Source organism: Felis catus, chromosome B3 (assembly GCF_018350175.1).
Source record: "Felis catus isolate Fca126 chromosome B3, F.catus_Fca126_mat1.0, whole genome shotgun sequence".
In the NCBI taxonomy this organism is placed as follows: domain Eukaryota; kingdom Metazoa; phylum Chordata; class Mammalia; order Carnivora; family Felidae; genus Felis; species Felis catus.
In genome coordinates this window covers 74,381,541-74,403,865 of record NC_058373.1, presented here as the reverse complement: position 1 = coordinate 74,403,865, position 22,325 = coordinate 74,381,541, and the positions used below count along the sequence as shown (strand labels likewise).

Here is a 22,325-nt window from a genome sequence, read left to right as displayed (position 1 = left end):
TCCCTGGTCTTTGGAGCTTTGTTTCAAGCGATGAATCATAGTGGGAGTAAGAAGGGGCATTGGAACATAGAGAAAGTGGGCACTGACAATATCTTGACCTACTGTGTTCCAGGCATGTACTGTTTCATCTTTCACATTGGTTTGCCCTAGAGTTGCCTGGTGCTGAGGTTAAGGTTAAACTGCCACCTATTATTTATCTTGGGACCATGTGGAGCTGTCTCTGAGTCTTCTCTCATTGCTTTCCCCCAGTCATGCCTCTGCTAAGACAGCCCCATGACTTACTACTCATTTTCCCTTTGCAAAGCCCATTTTCAAGGGCAGGGAGGGAGAATACAGGGATAAAGGAGCAAGGAGCTTTCCATTATTCAGAACCCATAGCCAACAGGCTTGGTTTGAACTGTCATTTCTGTTTCTAAGAGCAATAGTGTGCATGATTCACTTGGATCGTTTCAGTCGTGGTTAAGGTGGCATTTGAAGGAAGGAGAAGAAACCAGGCATTTCACACACCCTGATACCCATTTCTAAGAGAGAAAATAATGCCATCCCTTTGGTTATAAACAGGGAGAGCCATGGCCAAACAGCAACCAGGGCCTCTGCCCCACTGCTTGAACATTTAGAATGCACAGAGATGTGTAATAATAAGCATTTACTTAGAATAATGAAACTTCCCGAAAGGGATGTTCATCTGAGCACCCTCTCCCCCTGAGCCACATGTGAGCTATATACTGAATTACAGTGTTGACTTTAATAGGTGTCAAGATGACCAGTTACAGACTGGTTAGAAATCCACCTCTTGGACTCAGTAGTGTTCCCTGCTAGTTCCCTTGAGGAAAGAGTGTCTTTGACTCCAGCTGATGAAACTAAATCAGGTATAGATTTATTTTTGGTAGAAAAGATCGTTAGCCCCAGACCCTCCTGCTTTGCTCCTCTCTCAACTCCCTCCCTTAACCACTTTTAGGTATTGATTTCCAAGGACTGGTGCCGATTAGTGGTGCTGGGGGGTTGGCACATGGCCTCAAGCAGCCTGATCTCATGGGTGGGTTGCTCAGGCTGGAACTTGAGCACCCAAGGATCCTTGATGATGTCCAGGATGGTGGCACGCTTGGTGGCTTGGCATAGCGTCTGGAAGACCAGGTTCTAGGGCAGGGGAGAGAGAGGTCTTGGCTGAGCTTGCCTCCCATTGTGCCACACAGGCAATGAGCAGTTGGACCTGAGAGAGAAGCAGGATAGCCCATCACACCACTCTGGTAAAAGGGGGTGTGGCCCTGATTTTATCCTGATGAGCCTGGCATGTAACTCCCTGGAGCAGAAGGGAAGGAAGGGTTCCTTGGGGGGAAATCCTTGCCTTATCCTGCTGAAACCAGCTCATCACTCACATCTAAGGTGTGGAGCCCAGGAATGGCCCTTTAAGCTCCCTCCCCACCAACTACTCTGGGGCAGGGGCTACAGTGTGAGACAGTGATGGTGGGGAAGAGCCTCCCCCAGGGTGGGGAGGCCTACATTAGGTATTCCCTCCCTGTGGGTCATCCCTGAGGCCTCAGCCCTCCTGGGGGAGCCAGCACCTTGCACTCCTGGGAGATGGAGTAGTTAGGTGGAAAAGTGACCTCCTTTTGAGTCTCTTTCAGCAGCTTTAAGAGATTGGTGTCATCAAAGGGCAGCCGGGCCACCACTAGAGTGTAGAGGATGACGCCCATGCTCCAGGTGTCAGACAGGAAAGGGTTGTAGGGCAAGCCCAGCAAGATCTCCGGGCAGGCATAAGCAAAGCTGCCACAGTAGGTCCGGCTGAGGTGGGTAAAGCAGTTCATATGGCGGTAAGAAGAGCTACCACGCACAGTCTGGTTAGAAGGCACCATCTTGGCGAAGCCAAAGTCCGATATCTTCACGTTCTCCCACTTGTCCAGCAACAGGTTCTCCAACTTTAAGTCCCTACCAGCAGCAGAAAGGCTGGGGGTCAGGCTGGGGAGAGGGCTTAGTATTAGACCAGGAGCTGAAGGGCCAGGGGTCAGAGGCTAGAGATAGAAAAGGCAAAGTGGGAGACAGGTGCCGTTATGAGGACACAAGGTTGAGAGGACGGAACCATGGAGTTAATGAACAGAGCCCAAAGGTGAGAGAGGATGGTACCTGGGGACCAGCGAGGGCTCATCATTGTAGTTCACAGAGTGCTGTGTTCACGGTGGGTACTACATAAATGTTCTTGACCAGACAATTAAAATAGAGGGGATGGATGGGCCTAGATAACTGAGGAAGGCCAAGGGAGGGAAAAAGAGGGCAGAAAATGGAAAATATGCATAAAACCCCCTTGAGAGCCCAAAGGCCCCAGCCTGGGTGGCAGCGCCCTCACCGGTGCACGATGCCCTTGCTGTGCAGGTAGGCGATGCCCAGGGTCATCTGGGAGAACCACTTGCCAGCATGGGGCTCAGAGCAAGCCCCATAGTGCTGGATCCATTCAAGGACGTCACCACCCTGAGCCAGCTCCAGAATGATGTATACTCGGGATGTGGTTTCGATGGCCTGATAGAAGTTGATGAGGTACTTGTGCCGCAGGACCTTCATTACCTGGCCCCGGAAGAGGGACCCATCAAACCTGGGAAGGGAGAACCCTGGCTGTGCTCCCAGCCCTCCTACTGTCCTGCTGCTAACCTACTTAGAACTTTGCAGCAGGATTAAACCCCAGAGGGCTGGTGGTTTGTGGGCAGACCCTATGCTTTGTACTTTTACTTTGTGAGGCTGGAGGTGAGTGGGTGGGTGGAAAGAGGTTGAATTTGTATCAAGTCATCTTCCTGCTGCATAGTAAGACATTCACTGATTTGGGGTTGGGGGTGGGGTTCTGGCTCTATCCCCTCCAGACCATGCCCAGAAGTCTTAATGAGCTTGGTACCAGTTCCCTCTTCTAGCCCCCTTTCCAACCTGTATCTCACGGGGCAGGAACTTGTTAAGGTAGTCCTCAGAGGCCTTCTTCTTTGAGATGATCTTGACAGCCACCATGATCTTCTGCTTTGTGTAGTAAGCCTCATAAACCGTCCCATAGGAGCCATTGCCAATGACCTTGCCCACCTCGTAACCATACTCCTCCATGACAGAGCGGTAGGCTGAGGTGGGTGGTGCTACCTCCAGGGTGTCTCCCTTCCGCATGGTGTTGGGCTTTCTGAGAGCAGGGAAAAAGCCTATTATCTGCTCAGAAAGCCATGAGGGCTAGGGTACCAAAGTAAAGTTAGTCTTTGAAAGCTTGCCTATATAGTCACACAAGTCTGGGATGCTGGGCTCAACTCTCACTAGAAACGTGGAGGGGGAAGAAGGGAGAAGCAGTTCTTTTTGTCTCCACTAGCTGTTGTTACTTCTTTCTCCTCCTGGTTACGGAACTCCTCAAGGTCCCATGTTCCACATACATCACAATTCACCTTCTTTCCACCACTGGCCATAAGACTTGAGAATGAAGTGCACTTTGGAACATATTCCTAGAGGCAACTTCTGCAATTTGGTGAGACTCCCCCCACCCTGCCTGCCCCCACCATAGATCTAATCCCTTCAACCATTCATGTTTATTGAGCACCCACTATGTACCAGGCTGAGTACTGGGATAAAATAAGAAGACCAATAGAGACCCTAGGCTCCTAGAGTTTTATTATCCAGCATGAGAAACCCACGTGTGAGAATATTACAGAGCATTATAAGGTGTTGTAGAAACATATTCTAAGGAATCTTAACCTTAAAATGTTTTTCTGGCTTAAAACAACCACCTTTTTTTTTTTTTTTGCAAGTTGAGCTGGGCTCAGTTGGGTGGTTCTTCCAGCGGTCTCATCTTTGCTGGGATCGTTTGTTTCTGCTGCATATGGTCTCACTATCCAGCAGACTAGCCAGAGTTCCTTCACACAGTAGCACTGAATTTCAAGAGAAAAAAAAAAATCAGAAATTGTATGATCAATTGAAACCTAGGCTCCAAAACCACAAAGCATCACTTCCATAGCTTTACACCAGTAAAGATGGTTGCAAGATTACAAGGATCACTCGGATTGAAAGGGTGGAATAGATTCCACCTGATTCCACCTCTGAACCTTGAAATGCATTCTTATCTTGCTTTCCATGACCTTAAATTCTGTAGGATTCCTCCTATCCCTCTGGCCACTCCTCACACTTCACTGGAGCCTTATCTTCTCTGTCTGTCCCTTAATCATACCGCAAAGTTTCTACCATAGGTCTTATGTCCTCATCCTTTAGGATCTCCCCCATTCCCAACACCTTATTTATTACATCCATTCTGACTGCTCCTAATCTTGTCTATCTCAGATGTCTCTGGAGTTCCAGATCCAGCATCCAACTGCTTGCTGGATTCACATGGACATGTTTGTATCTTCAACGTGCCATGTCCAAAACTGAAGTCTGTATGTTCTTGCCCTAGGTTTCCTCTTTCTGTAAGTTCTATACTAGTTGTTTTCAGTTCACACACCCAAATGTCACCTGGACCCTTCCCTCTACCTCAGCCCCTACATCCAATCTGTCACCAAATTCTGTCTCTTCTACCTCCTAAGTATTTTTAACAGTATGTTTCAGGCTCCCCGGAGCAGCTGTCACTGCCTTAGCTGAAGCCTCTTTCAGTTCTCAACTGATCGCTCTGGCAAGCTTTCTGCTCCCCTCCAGTCTTCACCCTCAACTCCAAGGTGTAAATCTGATTTTATGCCCACTTAAAACAATTCAGTGTCTCCCCATTCTCCTCAGGATCAAGTCCAAATTTATATATATATATATATATATATATATATATATATATATATTTATATTTATATTTATATTTATATTTATATTTATATATTTATATATCTGACCCTGCTTACTTCTCCAATTTTATCTTTTAACCTACATGCAATGCTACAGTCAAACAGAATTACTTTTCTTTCATTGCTTTCTCTGTCTGGCAAACCCCTACTCTCCCTTCAGGACTTAGCTCATAAGCTGTTTTAAGGACACCTTTACCAACTGCTCAAGAGCAAATTGGATGTTCCTCCCTCCTGGGTGCTCCCAGAGCCCCAATACTTTCTCTGTCACAGTGCCTGTAACTGTGTTTTTTTTTCTGCTTGCATCTCCCACTAGGCTGTCAGGGAGGTCAACTGGCAAGAAGAGGGAGATGAAGTCAGAGGTTTGAGAAGAATGGGTTGTGCAGAATAAGAGAGCTGATCTGGAAAATGAACAGGATCACTGAGCAGCACTGGGGGTCCAACTGAGGTTAAAAACACAATTTATAGACACACGATTTTAACACAATGTTAAGATTCATCTTGGGTATAGGTGCTTGAATACTGACAGTTCTTGAATATGAACCCAAGATTAAGGTTTCACTTGGCAGCTGGAATGAAACAATAATGGAAGAGAGGCATCAAGAACACAGTCAAGAATGTGGCTGAAATGATGGAATGCCAAATCTAAGCTGCATGGGTAAGGAAGACAAGCTAGAAAAAAGCAGGTTGCAGGGAATGACAGAGATTGTGGTCATTGAAGGGTTAACCTGGATTTAAGACTGTGGGGGGGGGATGGGGGGGTGGGGGTGGGGAGTGACACTCAGGGAAGAATCACATTTCTATCTTCCAAAGCAAAACAACTCCCAACAAAAGATTATGCCATAGACTACTGGTAAATTCCTATTTACTGACAGCCTGCTGATCCTGCTGGCAGGATGGTTCCAAAGTTTGTTGGAAGCCTAATCTACATCCTCGATCTACCAAGATGAGTTGTCCAGGGCACACCATGGTAAGGAGAGCCACACAGCCCCACCCTCTGGATGGTTTGCTGGCCCTTGGATGGGCAGCCTGGTGGCAGCTGTGTTATCATTGTGCAGGGGGTAAACCAGTTCATTTGAAAAACATGTATTAAGCTGCCGACTTTATACAAAAGCACTGCCAAGGATATCAAGATGTATAACTTAGTCTTCCTGTGAGTAGTTAGCAATTAACAAGGAAGACAGACACAGAAGTAAAATAACAGTCCAGTGAGGTAAAGTGCTATAATCAAAGACTGGAAGATGTAAAAGCAGGCTTTATAGGGGAAGCATTTGCACTGTTAGAAGTCTCCAGGCAGGTAAGTAGGGAATGGTAGACTGGGCAGTCTAGGCAAAAGGAGCTACATAAGCTTGTAGACTTGAGAGAACACGACATTCAAGATTCCAGTTTGAACACAGGACAGGGTTCCAAAAGGGTAATGTACCTGGAGAAGTAAAGATCCAGGTCTGACAGGTCTCATATGCCAAGCTTTTAAGAATTTATCCTATGTACTCATGGTCAAATTTTAGTCAAAATCAAAGCCTGTTAAAAAATAATGACCAGTCACCCCCTCCTCTAAGATCCTGATTTGGTGGGACCCAGGTCTCTATGTTTTAAATAAGCTTTTGGTTCAATCTGATGAGCACCAAGATTTCAGAACCACTGTTGCTGGAAATAGGACACATATTTTTAAAAAAATCTTTATAGCAGCAGTATGGAAAATGGATCCAAGTTGGGAGGTGACCAGGACACTAGCAAGGTGGCTATCATGGTAATTTAGGTGAGAGAGGGTGGGACCTGAACCAAGGCAGCTGCAACGAGGGCAAGTATTGGAAAATATTCAGGAAATAAGCAGGGGGGCTTGGTGGCACTGATCTGAAGAGGATGTCCCCTGGGGACAGGGGAGTGAGAGAGTCGCAGGTTTCTGGCTTCTCTAAATTACTTTTCTAATTACAAAATCCACTGATTATCTAAAAAACTCAATCCCCTACTTCCTGGAACCTCACCTCCTCCTACAGGGAGGTGAGGCACTACTTCTTTACCCAGGGAAAGGGAACCTTAAATCTGCATCCTTACATGTTGCCCCCAAGTGGCCAAACGGAAGTCACTGCCCCTGGGTCTGAGCTTCAAAACTCTCCCAATGGCAGATACCCTTAAAATAGCCAAGACAGGCAAGGGTAAACTTTTCCAGAGTAATCTGCAATATAAAATTGAGAAGCCCAAACGCATGCGCGCGCGCGTACACACACACACACACACACACACACACACACACACACACACACGTAAATAACAAGAACACCGAAAGAGTCGAACATATACCAAGATTCTTTGCCTGCAGGTTAACAATAACCCTGCCAGGCTGCCCAACTCACCCGATAAAAGGGCTGACACCCTGTCTCTTTGCGTGTCTCTGCACCAGACCTGCCTCAGGCTTGCCTGTCTTCGAACATGGGACTGTCATTATTTGGCCGGGAGGCTTCCAGCACAGCCTCCGGAAGACATTTTTACTTATGTATTTATTTTTTGGCGGGAGGCCACTCGTGACGGGTTGGAAGAGGAGCAGTGAGATGAGATGCAGATTCCAGGACACGTGCACGTACTGTGCCCTCGATGTCCCAGCACAGCGACGCCCAAAGTCTCACCTTCGCCCGGGTTGGGGGCCATCAACCGCCTCTCTGAGCTCGCCCTCTGCATTCGGTGGCGAGACCCACCGGTTCAGCCGGCAAATGCTCCTGGGCGTCTACCAACCGGGCTCCTTTTCCTGGACAGTTACTGGGCGCGTGCGGCGGGCACGGCTCTCCGGCCTCTGCCGGCAGGTGCCCCCAAGTCTTCCCTGGGACGGGCGAGAGGCCCGGCAGCGACTCTTACCCCAAAGTGGCGTCCGCGTCCCCGCAGCCAGGCCTCAGCCTCAGTCCCTGCCCGAAAGACCGTCGGCGGAGGAGCGCACCGGCCGCAGCATCGGGGGCGTGGTCCCCACTAGGCTCCAGAAAAGGAGCTTTCCGCCCGGCTGAGGTCCCCGCGGGTGAGGCGGAAGTGGTAAGACTGACGTGTCTCGGGCTGCTCTCCAGATCGCCGGGAGGGCCCACCGCCGGGGGACGGGCTAGCCGGGCCTTGCGGGCTCTCCAGAGCTGGGCCGGGCTCCCGACTGGAGAAAGCTAGTCGGCGAACACTTAACTGAACTCAGTGCGGTCTACCGTATGGTGTGGCAACAGCCGCTGCAATCAGGCACCGCGGCGGCCAACCCCGTGGAGGTCGGTCGTCAGGTCCTTCCCGGGCCGCCGCTAGCGCGCCGCTCAGGGGGGGAGACCCCGGCAGGAACCCAAGGGCAGCTACGGGGCCGCAGAGGCCGCGGGCGCCGCCTCGGCCAGCCCTTCCCGTGCGGTGAGGACCCCGCGGGGGCCGCGGGAAGGTGCCTGAGGTGCGAGGCCGCGTGGCGTTGCCATGGAAACGGGCTGGGGCGCGGGGAGGTCCCGGGCAGGCGGGCTGCGGGAGGGGGGCCCCAGACTGAGAGAACAGGAGAGCAAAGGAGGACAGTGTGACAGTGTTGTCTGGGGGTCGGGAGGCGGCCTCCCGAAGGAGGGTTGGAGAACCCAAGGGGAGGAATTGGAGCGGTTCGAACGACTTGACCTGGGGCGTCAGGAATTGGTTTCCATAACTGCAGGACTCCCCCAAACAGGTACTGCTGCCTTAAGGATGACAGTCCTAGGGCACCCGCGGAGTTGGAGCTACCAGTGGTTGTCACTTCTGATGCTGCTGCTGGGCACAGGCCATGAGCCTGGGGTGGAAGGTGTGACACACTACAAGGCCGGTGACCCCGTCATTCTATATGTCAACAAAGTGGGACCCTACCACAACCCTCAGGAGACTTACCACTACTATCAGCTTCCGGTCTGCTGCCCTGAGAAGATACGACACAAAAGCCTTAGCCTGGGTGAAGTGTTGGATGGGGACCGAATGGCTGAGTCTTTGTACGAGATACGTTTTCGGGAGAATGTGGAGAAGAGAATCCTGTGCCACATGCAGCTCAGTTCTGCACAGGTCAGCCTCTCCACATTGGCTAGAAGTCAGCCCTCCCTCCCAGGGACTAAACGGTGTCTTACAATTTATGGTCTTATAGCACCTTTATGGAAATGATCTGACTTAACTCTAACTACAATCCCACCAGGTAGTCAGGACAGGTGGTATTATTTGCATTCAGTTGAGGAAGAAACGTACTTGCTCAAAAGTGACTTTCCAAGACCACATGGATACTGAATTGCAGAGGTGGTATTAGAGCCCAGGGCTCCGGACTCCAGGCTGCTCTGTTGGTAACAAGGTCCCAACTATCACTCCTATATAGTTGTTTCCTTCCATACTTAACCTCTTGGCTTTCTTAACTGGCTCCTTTACACTCTACTCTTTCCTGTGATGCTTTTTTTTCTTTAGCAAATCCTATCTTAGGGCACTTTTCTTTAGTCTACTCCAGACCTTCTGACACCTTGCCTTTCTCCTTTTTCTACACCTTAACCCTGTCAAGTCACATTGCTCGTTTTGGAGAATCCCAGCATACTAGGTTCTAACCTAGTGGTTCTCAGCAGGGGGCAATTTTGTCTCCCAAGGTATATTTGGCAATGTCCAGAGATAATTTTGGTTGTCACTGCCAGGAGGGGGGCTGGGGGGGGGTGCTACTGACACCTAGTGGGAAGAAGCCAGGGATGGTACATATTACAGTGCACAGGACAGCTCCCCACAATAAAAATTATCCAGCCCAGAATGTCAGAAGTGTCCAGGCTGTGGAACCTTGCTCTAACGCTATGCCTGGGGAGGCCGTATCTGACTCCTGACTTGCTCTTTGTAGGTGGAGCAACTGCGCCAGGCCATTGAGGAACTGTATTACTTTGAATTTGTAGTGGATGATTTGCCAATCCGTGGCTTTGTGGGCTACATGGAGGAGAGTGGCTTCCTGCCTCACAGCCACAAGATAGGGCTTTGGACCCATCTGGACTTCCACCTAGAATTCCACGGAGACCGAATTATATTTGCCAATGTCTCTGTGCGGGATGTCAAGCCCCACAGCTTAGATGGGTTACGACCTGATGAGTTCTTAGGCCTCACCCACACCTACAGCGTGCGCTGGTCTGAGACTTCAGTGGAACGTCGGAGTGACAGGCGCCGTGGCGATGACAGTGGTTTCTTTCCCCGAACACTGGAAATCCATTGGTTGTCCATCATCAATTCCATGGTGCTTGTGTTTTTACTGGTGGGTTTTGTGGCTGTCATTCTCATGCGTGTGCTTCGAAACGACCTGGCTCGATACAACTTGGATGAGGAGACTACCTCTGCAGGTTCTGGTGATGACTTTGATCAAGGTGACAATGGCTGGAAAATTATCCATACAGATGTCTTCCGCTTCCCTCCATACCGTGGTCTGCTCTGTGCTGTGCTTGGTGTGGGTGCCCAGTTCCTGGCCCTTGGCACTGGTGAGGTGATAAAAATTAATCAGGGATTTCTCTCAAGGGGTAGAACTAAGTTGGTGGTTTGTTCTGGAAAGATCTGCAGATCTTCTCTTCTTTCCAAGGTGAGAGGCAAACCTAAGGGGTGGGTGGCTTTAACAAGCATGTGTATATTCAGTTGTAGGTTTGCTGAACAACAGAATTAGGGGATATTGTTTTCCTTGGGTCTGGGAGAAAGGGGGATGATTCCTCTGAAGTTGTCAGAAAAGGGACAGGGGAGACCTGACACAGGCTTTCCACTACTACCCTACAGGCATTATTGTCATGGCACTGCTGGGCATGTTCAATGTGCACCGTCATGGGGCCATTAACTCGGCAGCCATCTTGTTGTATGCCCTGACCTGCTGCATCTCTGGCTACGTGTCCAGCCACTTCTACCGGCAAATTGGAGGCGAGCGTTGGGTGTGGAACATCATTCTCACCACCAGCCTCTTCTCTGGTGAGGACTGCCCTTTCCCTGGTGGGCTGGCCTGGCGACTGAGGGTTTAGGAACTTACAACACATCATGGAACCTGGGATAGAGTTAGAGCTAAGGCCTTAAGGGAATGAAAATGGGCAAAAGAAACAAGAAAACCATTCAAAAGACAAGACTGCATTTCTTTTGCATAGTTTAAAAATTAAGTCCTTAAAATATTCTAGGCAGCATGGTAAGCACTCTGCATGCCTTCATCGATTTAATCTCCACAATAGCCCTATGCGGGAGTTAATATTGTCCCCATTTTTACAGATGAGGAAATTGAAGGCTGGTTAAGCAATTTGCCTGAAATTACACTCCTAAGAGGAAGCAAACCAGGTTTTAGATGCAGGCAGTCTGACTCTAGAGCCTGTATTCTTAACCATTATGTTAAGAGTGAAATAACACTCTTTCTTGAACATATTTCTTGATAGTCCCTTTTTAAAAGTTTTTTGGGGGGCACCTGGATGGCTCAGTCGGTTAGGTGTCCCCCTCTTGATCTTGGTTCAGGTCATGATCTCAGGGTTGTGAGTTCAAGCCCCACATTGGGCTCTGCGCTGGGCTTAGAGCCTACTTAAAAAAAAAAAAATTTTTTTTAACGTTTATTTTTGAGAGAGAACATGTGCACGCATCAGTGGGGGAGGGGTAGAGAGAGGAGGACAGAGGATCTGAAGTGGGCTTTGCACTGAGTAGAGAGCCTAATATGGGGCTTGAACCCACAAAGCATGAGATCATGACCTGAGCCAAAGTCGGACGCTTAACTGACTGAGTCACCCAGGTGTCCCCGCCAAAATAAGTTTGTTTTTTTTTATTTGCAGGCGGCTACCCCACTCTAGCCTTACAAGCCAGCTTGTCCTTTCAAAGGCAGCAGTAGTAGTATGCATTTTGAACCTTTCGTGTTCCCAATCTTGAGTGTCTGATTTATACTCCGTCACATTTATGTTTGAAGAGGATTTTCTGAAAATAGGGCCTTAAGCCAAAGGAATGGGTCATGCTAGGAATCACCAATGCTACAGCAGAACAAGCCCTGGGAGGCAGGTGGATTGTGTTTCTCTTTGATCATTATGTAACAGCTGCCTTGACCCTTAATGATAATGGATGGGGGAAGGGATGTTGGTAAGATAAGGAACTGAGAACTATGGGATGTGAAAAGGGGAGGTCAGCCTGGGAGCAGGATGCTTCACCTCTCTCCCTGTTAGGTCTAGTCAGAGTGGGTGGCCCCAGGGATGTTCCTACAGCTGACCCTCCTTCTGGGGGCCCATCCCTGCAGTGCCTTTCTTCCTGACGTGGAGTGTGGTGAACTCAGTGCACTGGGCTAATGGTTCGACACAGGCTCTGCCAGCCACCACCATCCTGCTGCTTCTGACGGTTTGGCTGCTGGTGGGCTTCCCCCTTACTGTCATTGGAGGCATCTTCGGGAAGAACAACGCTAGCTCCTTTGATGCACCTTGTCGCACCAAGAACATCGCCCGGGAAATCCCGCCCCAGCCCTGGTACAAGTCTACGCTCATCCACATGACGGTTGGAGGCTTCCTGCCTTTCAGGTATCCTCCCTTTATGCTCTGGCCATCATTCTCAGGTTCCCGACTTTAACTGCCTTTCTCAGTACCCTGACCCAACAAGAGTGATGATCCCTGGTTCAGGTGCACAATTAAGAGATCATTAAATAGTTCCTCCTGTATCCAAGCAGGACTCAGCTTAAATCAACTCAAAGATGAGGGTGGCTCACTTATAAAGCTCTCCAAAGACATTTCTCCATTCACTGCCTTCCTGGTTTCTGACTTTAGTGTCCACAGGCACCAGCTGGGGCTTAAAGCCCATGTGATTGTCTGTCCAATTTTTTGAGTACCTCTAGTGCCAGGCAGATAATATAGAGCAGAAAATAAAACAGACAGGATCCTTGCTCTCAACCTATCAGGGAAGCTGTTCTTGAAATGAGCACAGCTAGTCATGGGTAAAAGAGTCCCCACGGAGCCAGGAACTGTAGGGCAGGGAGTGGAGTGGACCCACTTTCCACAGTGACCCGGTAACATGGAGGGGGGTGGCTGGATTTTGACCTGGCCACTGTGCTGGCAGTGCACAGCCCTTTAATGCTGTGTATCCTCTCTTCTCTTCACAGTGCCATCTCTGTGGAGCTGTACTACATCTTTGCCACAGTATGGGGTCGGGAACAGTACACTTTGTATGGCATCCTCTTCTTTGTCTTCGCCATCCTGCTGAGTGTGGGGGCTTGCATCTCCATTGCACTCACCTACTTCCAGTTGTCTGGGGAGGATTACCGCTGGTGGTGGCGATCTGTGCTGAGTGTTGGCTCCACTGGGCTCTTCATCTTCCTCTACTCGGTTTTCTACTATGCTCGGCGCTCCAACATGTCAGGGGCAGTACAGACAGTAGAGTTTTTTGGCTACTCCTTACTCACTGGTTATGTCTTCTTCCTCATGCTAGGCACCATCTCCTTTTTTTCTTCCCTAAAGTTCATCCGTTATATCTATGTTAACCTCAAGATGGACTAAGTTTTGGGTGGCAAAACTATTGATCTTTTCTCCCATTCTTCACGTCCAGAGACCCACTGATCTCTTACCAACGTCTCTTCTGATTGACTGAATTGTGTGATGGCATTATCTACTTCCCCTTTGCCCTTTGGGCCCCTCTTCCCCCAGAGGGCCTGGAAATTACAAATCTCTATTATATAAGGAGTATATATTTGAACTTTTTAAGTTGCCTTTAGTTTTGGTCCTGATTTTTCTTTTTACAATTATCAAAATAAAATTTATTAAGAAAAAGGATCCTGTAGTTGGAGGGTTTGGTCTGGATATAGGAACTCGAGCCCTGCGGTTAAGGGTAGTGTCCCTTTAGAAAACCGGGTCGGCCCGGCACGCACGGAACTCGAGTTTTACGCGGAGCTTGGGAACTCTCGACTGGGGGAACCTTCACTGCCAGGGCCTGTTTCCGCGGCTCAGCCGGCGCTGAGGCCAACGGAAGTGGCAAAGAGAGCTCCGGGTGGGAAGCGAGTTGAATCACCCTGGTGACGGGAGGGGCTCGGAGCAACGCCCTTTCCGCCGGAAATGGGTTTCGGGGCCTCCACGTGCTGTCCCTCCCCCCTCCCCACCCAGTAGCGGCTCCTCGGCTGCTGCCATGGAGCCCGCCGGCCTGGAGCAGATCCTGCGGGAGCTGCTGCTGCCGGACACCGAGCGTATCCGCCGGGTACGGACAGGGTAGACCCGGCCGGGGCGAGCGGGAGGTTGCGGGAAAAGCCCTACTCTGACCCCCAAACTATCCGCCAGGCCACTGAGCAGCTCCAGACCGTTCTTCGGGACCCGGCCGCCCTGCCCGCGCTCTGCGACCTGCTGGCCTCCGCGGCCGATCCTCAGGTGAGGCTCCTGCCCCTTCCCGCTGAGCGTCCCATAGTGCGCCACTGGTCACGCCCCCAGCTTGCCCCCTGCGGCCCGTTCAGCACCTTCCTGCCCAAACCCTCACGTGCGTGCTTCCTTGTCCCAGATCCGCCAGTTCTCGGCAGTGCTGACCCGTAGACGACTGAGCACCCACTGGCGACGGCTGACAGCTGAGCATCGGGAGAGGTGGGCAGGGCCAGGGGCGGGGCGGGGCCAGGCGGAGGCGGCTCCTGGGCCGGCCAAGTGCCAACACCTGCCACCTGTGTTCCAGCCTCAAGTCCCTGGTCCTGTCGGCCTTCCAGAGAGAGACCCAGTAAGTTCCTACCTGCCTCCTCTTGGGATCCTGACTGACCCCCTAATGAGACCCTCTTTGGGTTTCTGCCTTGTCTTTCAGCTCCAGGCAGGGCCTGGGGCAGGGAGAAGGGAAGATTTCAGTTCTAGACCAAGGGTGGAGCAAGGGTTCTCAGGCCGTGTTGAAGACTAAACTTCATAAGAATGGGCTGTGAAGGTCTGCCATATCCTATTCAGAAGAACAGAACTGAAATTCAGTCTGCATGAAACGAGGCTCACCAGATCACATACCCACCATGCTGCTGGTCTCCCTGTTAGCCACTAGTGGTCTTATGTGTCCCAACTTGGCAAACACTCTGCCCACACTTGAAGGTTTCTTTCCTGGACAGACCATTGAGGCAGGCCCAGCGTGTGCTGGGGAGGGTACTGGAGGATGATTGGGGGTGGCGGGGGAATCTCTCCTGTTTGCAGGCACTCTGTGAGCCTTAGCCTGGCCCAGCTCTCAGCCACCATTTTTCGAAAGGAAGGCCTGGAGGCCTGGCCTCAGCTCATGCAACTTCTTCAGCACAGTACCCACAGCCCTCACATACCAGAGAGAGAGGTATTAGCACATTGTCGGTGGGAGGGAGGGATGGAGGGACCAAGAAGCTGGATAGACCATGTAAGCTTTCCTCTCGTCCCCTACTCCTGAACAGATGGGGCTTTTGCTGCTAAGTGTGGTGGTGACCTCCCGGCCTGAGGCCTTCCAACCCCACCACCGGGAGCTTCTTCGGCTTCTGAATGAGACTCTTGGTGAGGTGGGCTCTCCTGGGCTCCTCTTTTACTCCCTGCGCACGCTGACCACCATGGCCCCTTACCTGGGCACCGATGACGTGGTAAGATGTGGGTCCTCACCTTTCTTGGTTCCCTATTCTTGGGTCTTCATATTCTCATTCTTGCAGGATGCAGAACTACTTCAGGTTCTCTGCCATTTGTGCTTCCTAACACTTGAGAGGGGATACTGTGGGTGGCTGTACCTGGGCTCATCTTGTGCCCAGGCTTTGAGGAAGCTGCCAGCTTCTGGGGCCTGAGATGAGCCCGTATTATGCTTTCTGTCCTCTAGCCTCTTGCGCGGATGTTGGTGCCCAAGCTCATTGTGGCCATGCAGACTCTGATCCCTGTAGATGAGGTGAGGACATGTGGGCAAGAGGTCTATTGGAAGGAGAGTGTAGGAGCACCCAGCCTGGTCCACTGAAGAAGAGCATGGTAACCCTATGACTTGTTTGTCTGGCAGGCAAAGGCCTGTGAGGCTGTGGAGGCCCTGGATGAATTGCTAGAGTCAGAGGTGCCCATCATCACCTCCCACCTCTCTGAGGTCCTCACATTTTGCCTGGAGGTGAGCTGGGGACAGGCACAGCCTCTGCTGCTTATATTGCTGGGAGTTTCTTTGCCTGTCTCTGATTCAAGTTAGTCTCTGGGCAGGTGGCTAAAAACGTGGCTCTGGGTGATGCAATACGTGTTCGTATTCTCTGCTGCCTCACTTTCTTGGTTAAAGTCAAGAGCAAGGTGAGTACTCTGTGACGCACATTAGTGCACCCCCATTTCCATCCCTTACCTCACTGCTGGGGCTTTCTGTCTATCTCCGGGTATCTTTAGATATTTAAAATTGATCTGGCCTCACCCCAGCTCCTAGCTGGGAGTTTGGGAATCTTCTGTTAGACCCTTTATGGCCTAGAAGGCTAGAATTTTTAATGTGAGTCCATCTTGAGAGCAGATACTCAGGGACGCCATTCCACCTTCCTTTCAAGGCTTTGTTGAAGAATCATCTTCTGCCACCCTTACTACACACCCTTTTCCCCATTATGGCTGCCGAGCCCCCACTGGGCCAGCTGGATCCTGAAGACCAGGATTCAGAAGAGGAAGAGGTGGAGATTGGGCTGGTGGGGGAGACTCCCAAGCACTTTGCTGTACAGGTGAGATATTCTACAGGGGTAGTAACAGGGTGTTAGGTAGCTGTGGGGCAGAGATGGAGTCCAGCAAAGTCTTCTGTCCATTTTCAGGTCGTGGACATGCTGGCACTACATTTGCCCCCTGAGAAGCTCTGTCCCTTGTTGGTAAGTGTGGCTCTGCCTTTCTGGCGCCCCTACCCCCAGGTGTGCCTAGTCTCCCATTGCTGAAGATGTTTGGGCCCTAGTAGGTGTGGAGGGCCAGTTGCCGGAGGAATGGCAGGCTTATGCCAGGGTTTCTGGAGAGTACCATTTGCTCCCTTAGATGCCCATGCTGGAAGAGGCCTTGCGGAGTGAGAGACCGTACCAGCGCAAGGCCGGGCTCCTGGTGCTGGCCGTACTGTCCGATGGAGCTGGTGACCACATCAGACAGAGGTAGGTGTCTATTCCTTTTTCCTAGAGGGAGGCTGGGCAGTGGAGAGAACCACCACACAGCACGTGGCAGTCCTGGTCTGTGCTCATTGTTGGAGCTTAATTATCAGTAGTGCTTTCCGCCACTCTAAAAGGCGTCCTGATTTGGAAAATAATTTAAATGGCTTCCCCAGCTATAGGGACCAGGGGTGGCGCCTACTGTCTGGTGACAGAGAAAGACTTTTTCCCAGGGGAAATGAGAATGGCCCAGCCTAGGGCTTTCTGGTGTTGCCCCTCAGACTACATTCTCTTGTTCTGCCCCACCCAGACTGCTGTCCCCACTGCTGCAGATCGTGTGCAAGGGCCTGGAGGACCCATCACAAGTTGTACGCAATGCTGCATTGTTTGCCCTGGGCCAGTTCTCAGAGAACCTACAGGTCAGCAAGGCTGAATGGGCAGTCAGCATTTCAGAGTCCCCACCCCTCCCAGGGGCCAGCCTCCCCTCCTCAGGCATCCCTGCTGCCATTGGCACTTAGGTGTGTGCTTTGAGGTCATACCCGCGGTTGAGCTGACTCGGGATCTCCTTTCCCCTTCTTTCAGCCCCATATCAGCAGCTATTCAGGGGAGGTGATGCCACTGCTCCTCGCCTACCTGAAATCGGTGCCTTCTGGGCACACAAACCACCTAGCCAAGGCCTGTTATGCCCTGGAGAATTTCGTGGAGAACCTGGGTAGGTGATGGCAATCGGGTATGTGAGGGAGGGGACGGAGCTGTAGCTTTGGATGAAGGCGACGGGATGTGCAACTCCCTGAACCACTGTCGGCGGCAGAGAAAGGGGTGTGGCAGGCACCCAAAGAGGTCTGGGCTAGATGTTAGAGGTCAGCCTAGAGGGAAGTGGGCCCCCAGAAAGTAGGAGACCTGGCCTGGGTGTTAGAGGAATGCTTTTTCCTACAGGGCCTAAAGTGCAGCCCTACCTTCCGGAGCTGATGGAATGTATGCTGCAGCCTCTGAGGAATCCCAGCAGCTCCCGGGCCAAGGAGCTGGCTGTGAGCGCCCTGGGGGCCATTGGTGAGGACAAGGAGGCAGGAGGCAGGGCACAGGGTTTCCCTAGGGTGTCCGTGACAGATGGACCGGTGGTCCTCCCTCCAGCTCTGATACTGGCCTTCCATTCCCCAGCCACAGCTGCCCAGGCCTCCCTGCTGCCCTACTTCCCCACCATTATGGAGCACCTGCGGGAATTCCTGTTAACTGGCCATGAGGACCTTCAGCCTGTGCAGATCCAGAGCCTGGGTGAGTAAGGGGCTCTCAGGCAAGGTTCCCAGTGCAGGGGAAGGGCCAAGGTGTTCACAGAGATCTCCCCCCGGGTAACACAGGCTTTTTCCTTTTCATCGAAGGAAGCACCCTTCCTACTGTGCCTAGAAACACAACTGGGATTCCTGAATCACCCCCCAGCTGCCATCTTTGGTCCCCTAGGTCTTGGCCTCGCACACCTCTGACCCATCTTCACATCCTAGTGTTAACCAAGTCCTTGTCCCCACAGAGACACTGGGGGTGCTGGCTCGAGCAGTGGGGGAGCCCATGAGGCCCCTGGCTGAGGAATGCTGCCAGCTAGGGCTGGGCCTGTGTGACCAGGTAGACGACCCTGACTTGCGGCGCTGCACGTGAGTGAGCCCTCACCCCACCCCTGTCCCATGTCTCCTGCCCACCCACTGGATCCACAGCCCTGACCTGAGAACCCTGTCCTCTCTGTTTCTGGATCAGGGGTTTTCCTGGGCTTCCCCATTCTGCCTGTACAGCTTCTGCCTGCCTCCCCCAGGTACAGCCTGTTTGCAGCCTTATCAGGGCTCATGGGTGAGGGCCTGGCGCCACACCTGCCACAAATCACCACACTTATGCTGTTGTCACTGCGTTCCACTGAAGGCATTGTGGTGAGCAGAGAACGGGTGGGCTGGGCCAGTTGGGGAAGGGCAGCCCGGGACTGGCATTTGTCTCCCAGGCTCAGCTAAGCTCGAGTCCCTGCTGTGCCTCCTCTGTCCAGCCTCAGTACGATGGAAGTGCCTCCTTCCTTTTGTTTGACGAGAGCGATGGGGAGGAAGAGGAGGAGCTCATGGACAAGGATGAGGAAGAGGAGGAGGACTCAGAGATCTCAGGGTGCGGAGGGCTGCCATTCTGGTCAGAGGAATCCTGGCTTTGCAAGGGCCCAGTGCCAGATCTGCCCCTCCTGGTGCCTGATGGCTGCTGCCTCCCCACCTGACCCTAGGTACAGCGTGGAAAATGCCTTTTTCGATGAGAAGGAAGACACCTGTGCTGCTCTGGGGGAGATCTCCGTGAACACCAGGTGAGCCTTGGCCTTCCCCAGCACTGGGAACCCTGCCTGGGAATTCCTTCCCCAATGGCCATATGTTTGTCCACAGTGTGGCCTTCCTTCCCTACATGGAGACTGTCTTTGAAGAAGTGTTCAAGCTGCTAGAGGTGAGAGGGCTGGTAGAGTGGGTGGGATCCAAGGGCTCAGGGCCCAGCGTTGGCCATGAACACAGCAGGCACATCCTGCCCCTCCTCACCCTGCAGTGCCCTCACCTGAATGTGCGGAAGGCAGCCCACGAGGCACTGGGTCAGTTCTGCTGCGCACTGCACAAGGCCTGTCAGAGCTGCCCCTCAGAACCCAACACTGCAGGTGAGCAGGGGAGGCTAGGGCCCCTGGAAGCAGGGGGCGATTGGAGGGAGGGACAGGGTCTGATCGGGGCTTCAGCTAATAATGTCCCCAGCTCTGCAGACTGCCCTCGCCCGGGTGGTGCCATCCTACATGCAGGCAGTGAATGTGGAGCGGGAGCGCCAGGTGGTGATGGCCGTGTTGGAGGCGCTGACGGGGGTGCTGCGCGGCTGCGGGCCCCTCGCGTTGCAGCCCCCTGGGCGTCTTGCTGAGCTCTGCAACATGCTCAAGGCGGTGCTGCAAAGGAAGGTGAGCAGGATGGGTGGACTGTGGGCTGAGGAGATGGCTCAGCCCTAAGTGGGGATAGTCTGAGGGTACTACAGGTCCAGGTTTCCCTATCTCCCCTCCATGGAAAGGGGAAGGGGCAGGAGATCCAGGCTGAGCTGAACTCTCTTCCTGCAGATAGCTTGTCAGGACACCGACGAGGAGGAAGAAGAGGAGGACCAGGTAAGGGCCATGGATGCAAACTGGGACCAGGCTGTCCGGGTAGTCTGCACAGGGCAGAGATGGACAGTGCACCTGGGCTTGGCCTAGGGAGGCCAGGGGCACTAAACGGCTGGTAATGGCTCCAAATGATGCAGCCCTGCTCCCACTAAGGCATTGGAGGTTCAGGAAAGGCTGCTGGCAGGTGGGGATTGGGGTGGGCTTGGATCGATAGCTAAAAGTAGGTGTACCAGGAGAAAAAGCTGTGTTTCAAACATGGCCAGCTTGGAAGGGGCATTGTGGGAGGCACCCACGGCTACAGAACTAGCTCTGGTGCTCTAGCCCCTGACCTGGTTCCGCAGGCTGAGTATGATGCCATGTTGCTGGAGCACGCGGGAGAGGCCATCCCAGCCCTGGCAGCTGCAGCCGGGGGAGATGCCTTCGCCCCCTTCTTTGCTGGCTTCTTGCCACTGCTGCTGTGCAAGACGGTGAGTGCTCTGTGTTCTGGCTTCGAAACCCGTTCTATCCGTGCACCTTGTGTCCAGCCCCTCACTCTGTCCCTGCTGACTTCACTCCTCCCCCCACCAGAAGCAGGGCTGCACAGTGGCAGAGAAGTCTTTTGCAGTGGGGACCCTGGCGGAGTCTATTCAGGGCCTGGGTGGCGCCTCAGCCCAGTTTGTGTCTCGGCTGCTCCCTGTGCTGTTGAGCACCGCCCGGGAGGCAGACCCTGAGGTGCGGAGCAATGCCATCTTTGGGCTGGGGGTGCTGGCAGAACATGGGGGCCGCCCCGCTCAGGAGTATCCTTAGTTTGCAGAAAGGGCCTGGGTGGGGTTGGGAGCATCCCTGGAACTCGAGGATGGGAGAGGTCTGCCCGCGTGCCTCTTCCTTGACTGTGGAACCAGACACTTCCCCAAGCTGCTGGGGCTTCTGTTGCCCCTCCTGGCACGGGAGCGCCATGATCGCGTCCGTGACAACATCTGTGGGGCACTTGCCCGCCTGCTGATGGCCAGTCCCACAAGGAAACCGGAGCCCCAGGTGAGACCCAGGGGCATCAGGCACAGCCAGGAAGCTGAGGAGGGTGCGAGGGTGCGGAACAAGGGGCCTGAGGCATCTCTGTGTCCAGGTGCTGGCTGCCCTGCTGCATGCCCTGCCACTGAAGGAGGACTTGGAGGAATGGGTCACCATAGGGCACCTCTTCAGCTTCCTGTACCAAAGCAGCCCTGACCAGGTAATGCTGATGCTGGCGGCCCTCTGGGGAGCTTGCTGCTCGTCACAGGCAGAATTGGCCTCGCTTGTAGCTGACGCAGAGTAACAGTTTAAACTGTCCTGTGATGCTCCTTAGTGCTTTTTCCTAGGGAGGCTCCATCGTGCCTGGCCATTTGCACACTCTGGGGGGAGCTAGAAATCACAGCTTCCCTAGGCTAACTTCCTATACCAGGGTTCCTTCAGGATGCTCATGGGGCGTGGGTATCCCCGGGCTGCCCCACCATCCCTTCCAATTAGAGCAGCCCTGCTTCCTGAATTCGTCTGAACTGACCAGCTAGGTTTGGACTCCTGTTCCAGTGCTTCTGTAGAGACTGTTCTGTTGGTGGGGCTCCCAAGTGTCTGGGATTCTTTTGGTCTTTCTTTAAAATAAAAGGTGAAAGACTTAATAGATCTGAAGAGCAACCATGGGATTCTTTTGTTCTTAACTTCATTCCTCTTTGGTCACAATCCTGTCTCCTTCAAAAACGATTACTACTACCATGTTTCTTGGGTCCTTCTCATGTTTCACAGTTATCTTGGATGTGAATTGGTATCACACTCAAAGTATCCCTGGTGGGAGATTCTCCCTCTCTTTGGCCTCTACCACTGCCCCCCCTGGACCCGGGCCCAAAGGTGCCGCCACCCCTAAGTCAGCCTTTCTTTTCTCACAGGTTGTAGATGTGGCTCCTGAGCTCCTGCGCATCTGCAGCCTCATTCTGGCCGACAATAAGATCCCACCAGGTGAGGGTGGCAGTAGTGGGCAGGGCCAGGGGTCACAGGGCCTGGGGGTGGGGGAGGGCCAGTCCTTGCGGGATCTCTCCCTCTGCACTTTCCACCCAGATACCAAGGCCGCATTGCTGCTGCTCCTGACATTCTTGGCCAGACAGCACACCGACAGCTTCCACTCAGCACTGGGCTCCTTGCCTGGTGACAAAGCTCAGGAGCTCCAGGCCGTCCTGGGCCTCACCTAGACTGAGCTGCAGCCGGGCCAGAGAGAACAGAGCCTGCCCAGACCCCGAGAGCACCTCTCAGCCCAGTGCAGCTCATGCCTTACCAAAGATTCTGGGCCTCGTAGCCATTTGGAGTCTCAGCCCTGCCTGCTGCCCTGCAGAGGCGTCTCTGGATGTGTTCTGCTCTGGAACAACACGAATGGAGCCTTGACATCCTACCCTAAATAAAGGCAGTTCAATTTCTGCTTGAAAAACAGTAGCTCTGACAGCAGAAAGCACGG

At 52.6% G+C, this 22,325-nt stretch overlaps 3 protein-coding genes across 10 annotated transcripts; 2 read left to right on the top strand and 1 right to left on the bottom strand.

The window, feature by feature from the left end:
- Positions 1-855: 855 nt before the first annotated feature.
- Positions 856-7,771, bottom strand: TSSK4 (testis specific serine kinase 4). Of its 6 annotated transcripts, none has more exons than XM_023255606.2 (5): positions 7,620-7,771; positions 2,908-3,878; positions 2,342-2,556; positions 1,563-1,956; positions 856-1,137 (listed from the first exon to the last, which is right to left on the bottom strand). In XM_023255606.2, exons 2-5 carry the CDS (start codon positions 3,130-3,132, stop codon positions 955-957), a joined length of 1,017 nt encoding a protein of 338 aa, XP_023111374.1. In that variant the 5' UTR covers positions 3,133-3,878; positions 7,620-7,771; the 3' UTR covers positions 856-954. The 6 variants fall into 6 exon arrangements, with proteins under 6 accessions (XP_023111374.1, XP_006932832.1, XP_003987557.1 ...); XM_006932770.5 differs by having other exon boundaries at positions 856-1,210; positions 7,124-7,752; XM_003987508.5 differs by having other exon boundaries at positions 7,124-7,752.
- Positions 7,772-7,864: 93 nt separating this feature from the next.
- Positions 7,865-13,483, top strand: TM9SF1 (transmembrane 9 superfamily member 1). Of its 3 annotated transcripts, none has more exons than XM_011283157.4 (6): positions 7,865-8,002; positions 8,428-8,789; positions 9,589-10,210; positions 10,497-10,682; positions 11,968-12,241; positions 12,817-13,483. In XM_011283157.4, the coding sequence occupies exons 2-6, from the start codon at positions 8,445-8,447 to the stop codon at positions 13,208-13,210; spliced, it is 1,821 nt and encodes a 606-aa protein (XP_011281459.1). In that variant the 5' UTR covers positions 7,865-8,002; positions 8,428-8,444; the 3' UTR covers positions 13,211-13,483. The 3 variants fall into 3 exon arrangements, with proteins under 3 accessions (XP_011281459.1, XP_011281458.1, XP_011281457.1); XM_011283156.4 differs by having other exon boundaries at positions 8,000-8,132; XM_011283155.4 differs by lacking the exon at positions 7,865-8,002 and adding an exon at positions 8,020-8,169.
- A 154-nt stretch (positions 13,484-13,637) lies between these two features.
- On the top strand, positions 13,638-22,298 carry IPO4 (importin 4). The gene is made up of 30 exons (XM_003987507.6): positions 13,638-13,901; positions 13,982-14,068; positions 14,196-14,275; positions 14,361-14,402; positions 14,852-14,981; positions 15,076-15,255; positions 15,483-15,548; positions 15,654-15,755; positions 15,842-15,925; positions 16,168-16,332; positions 16,420-16,473; positions 16,631-16,740; positions 17,045-17,153; positions 17,317-17,446; positions 17,671-17,784; positions 17,893-18,006; positions 18,257-18,377; positions 18,533-18,644; positions 18,755-18,867; positions 18,977-19,054; positions 19,131-19,188; positions 19,285-19,390; positions 19,482-19,675; positions 19,829-19,873; positions 20,212-20,337; positions 20,438-20,646; positions 20,752-20,884; positions 20,973-21,077; positions 21,766-21,835; positions 21,935-22,298. The coding sequence occupies exons 1-30, from the start codon at positions 13,833-13,835 to the stop codon at positions 22,063-22,065; spliced, it is 3,237 nt and encodes a 1,078-aa protein (XP_003987556.5). The 5' UTR covers positions 13,638-13,832; the 3' UTR covers positions 22,066-22,298.
- Positions 22,299-22,325: the final 27 nt, after the last annotated feature.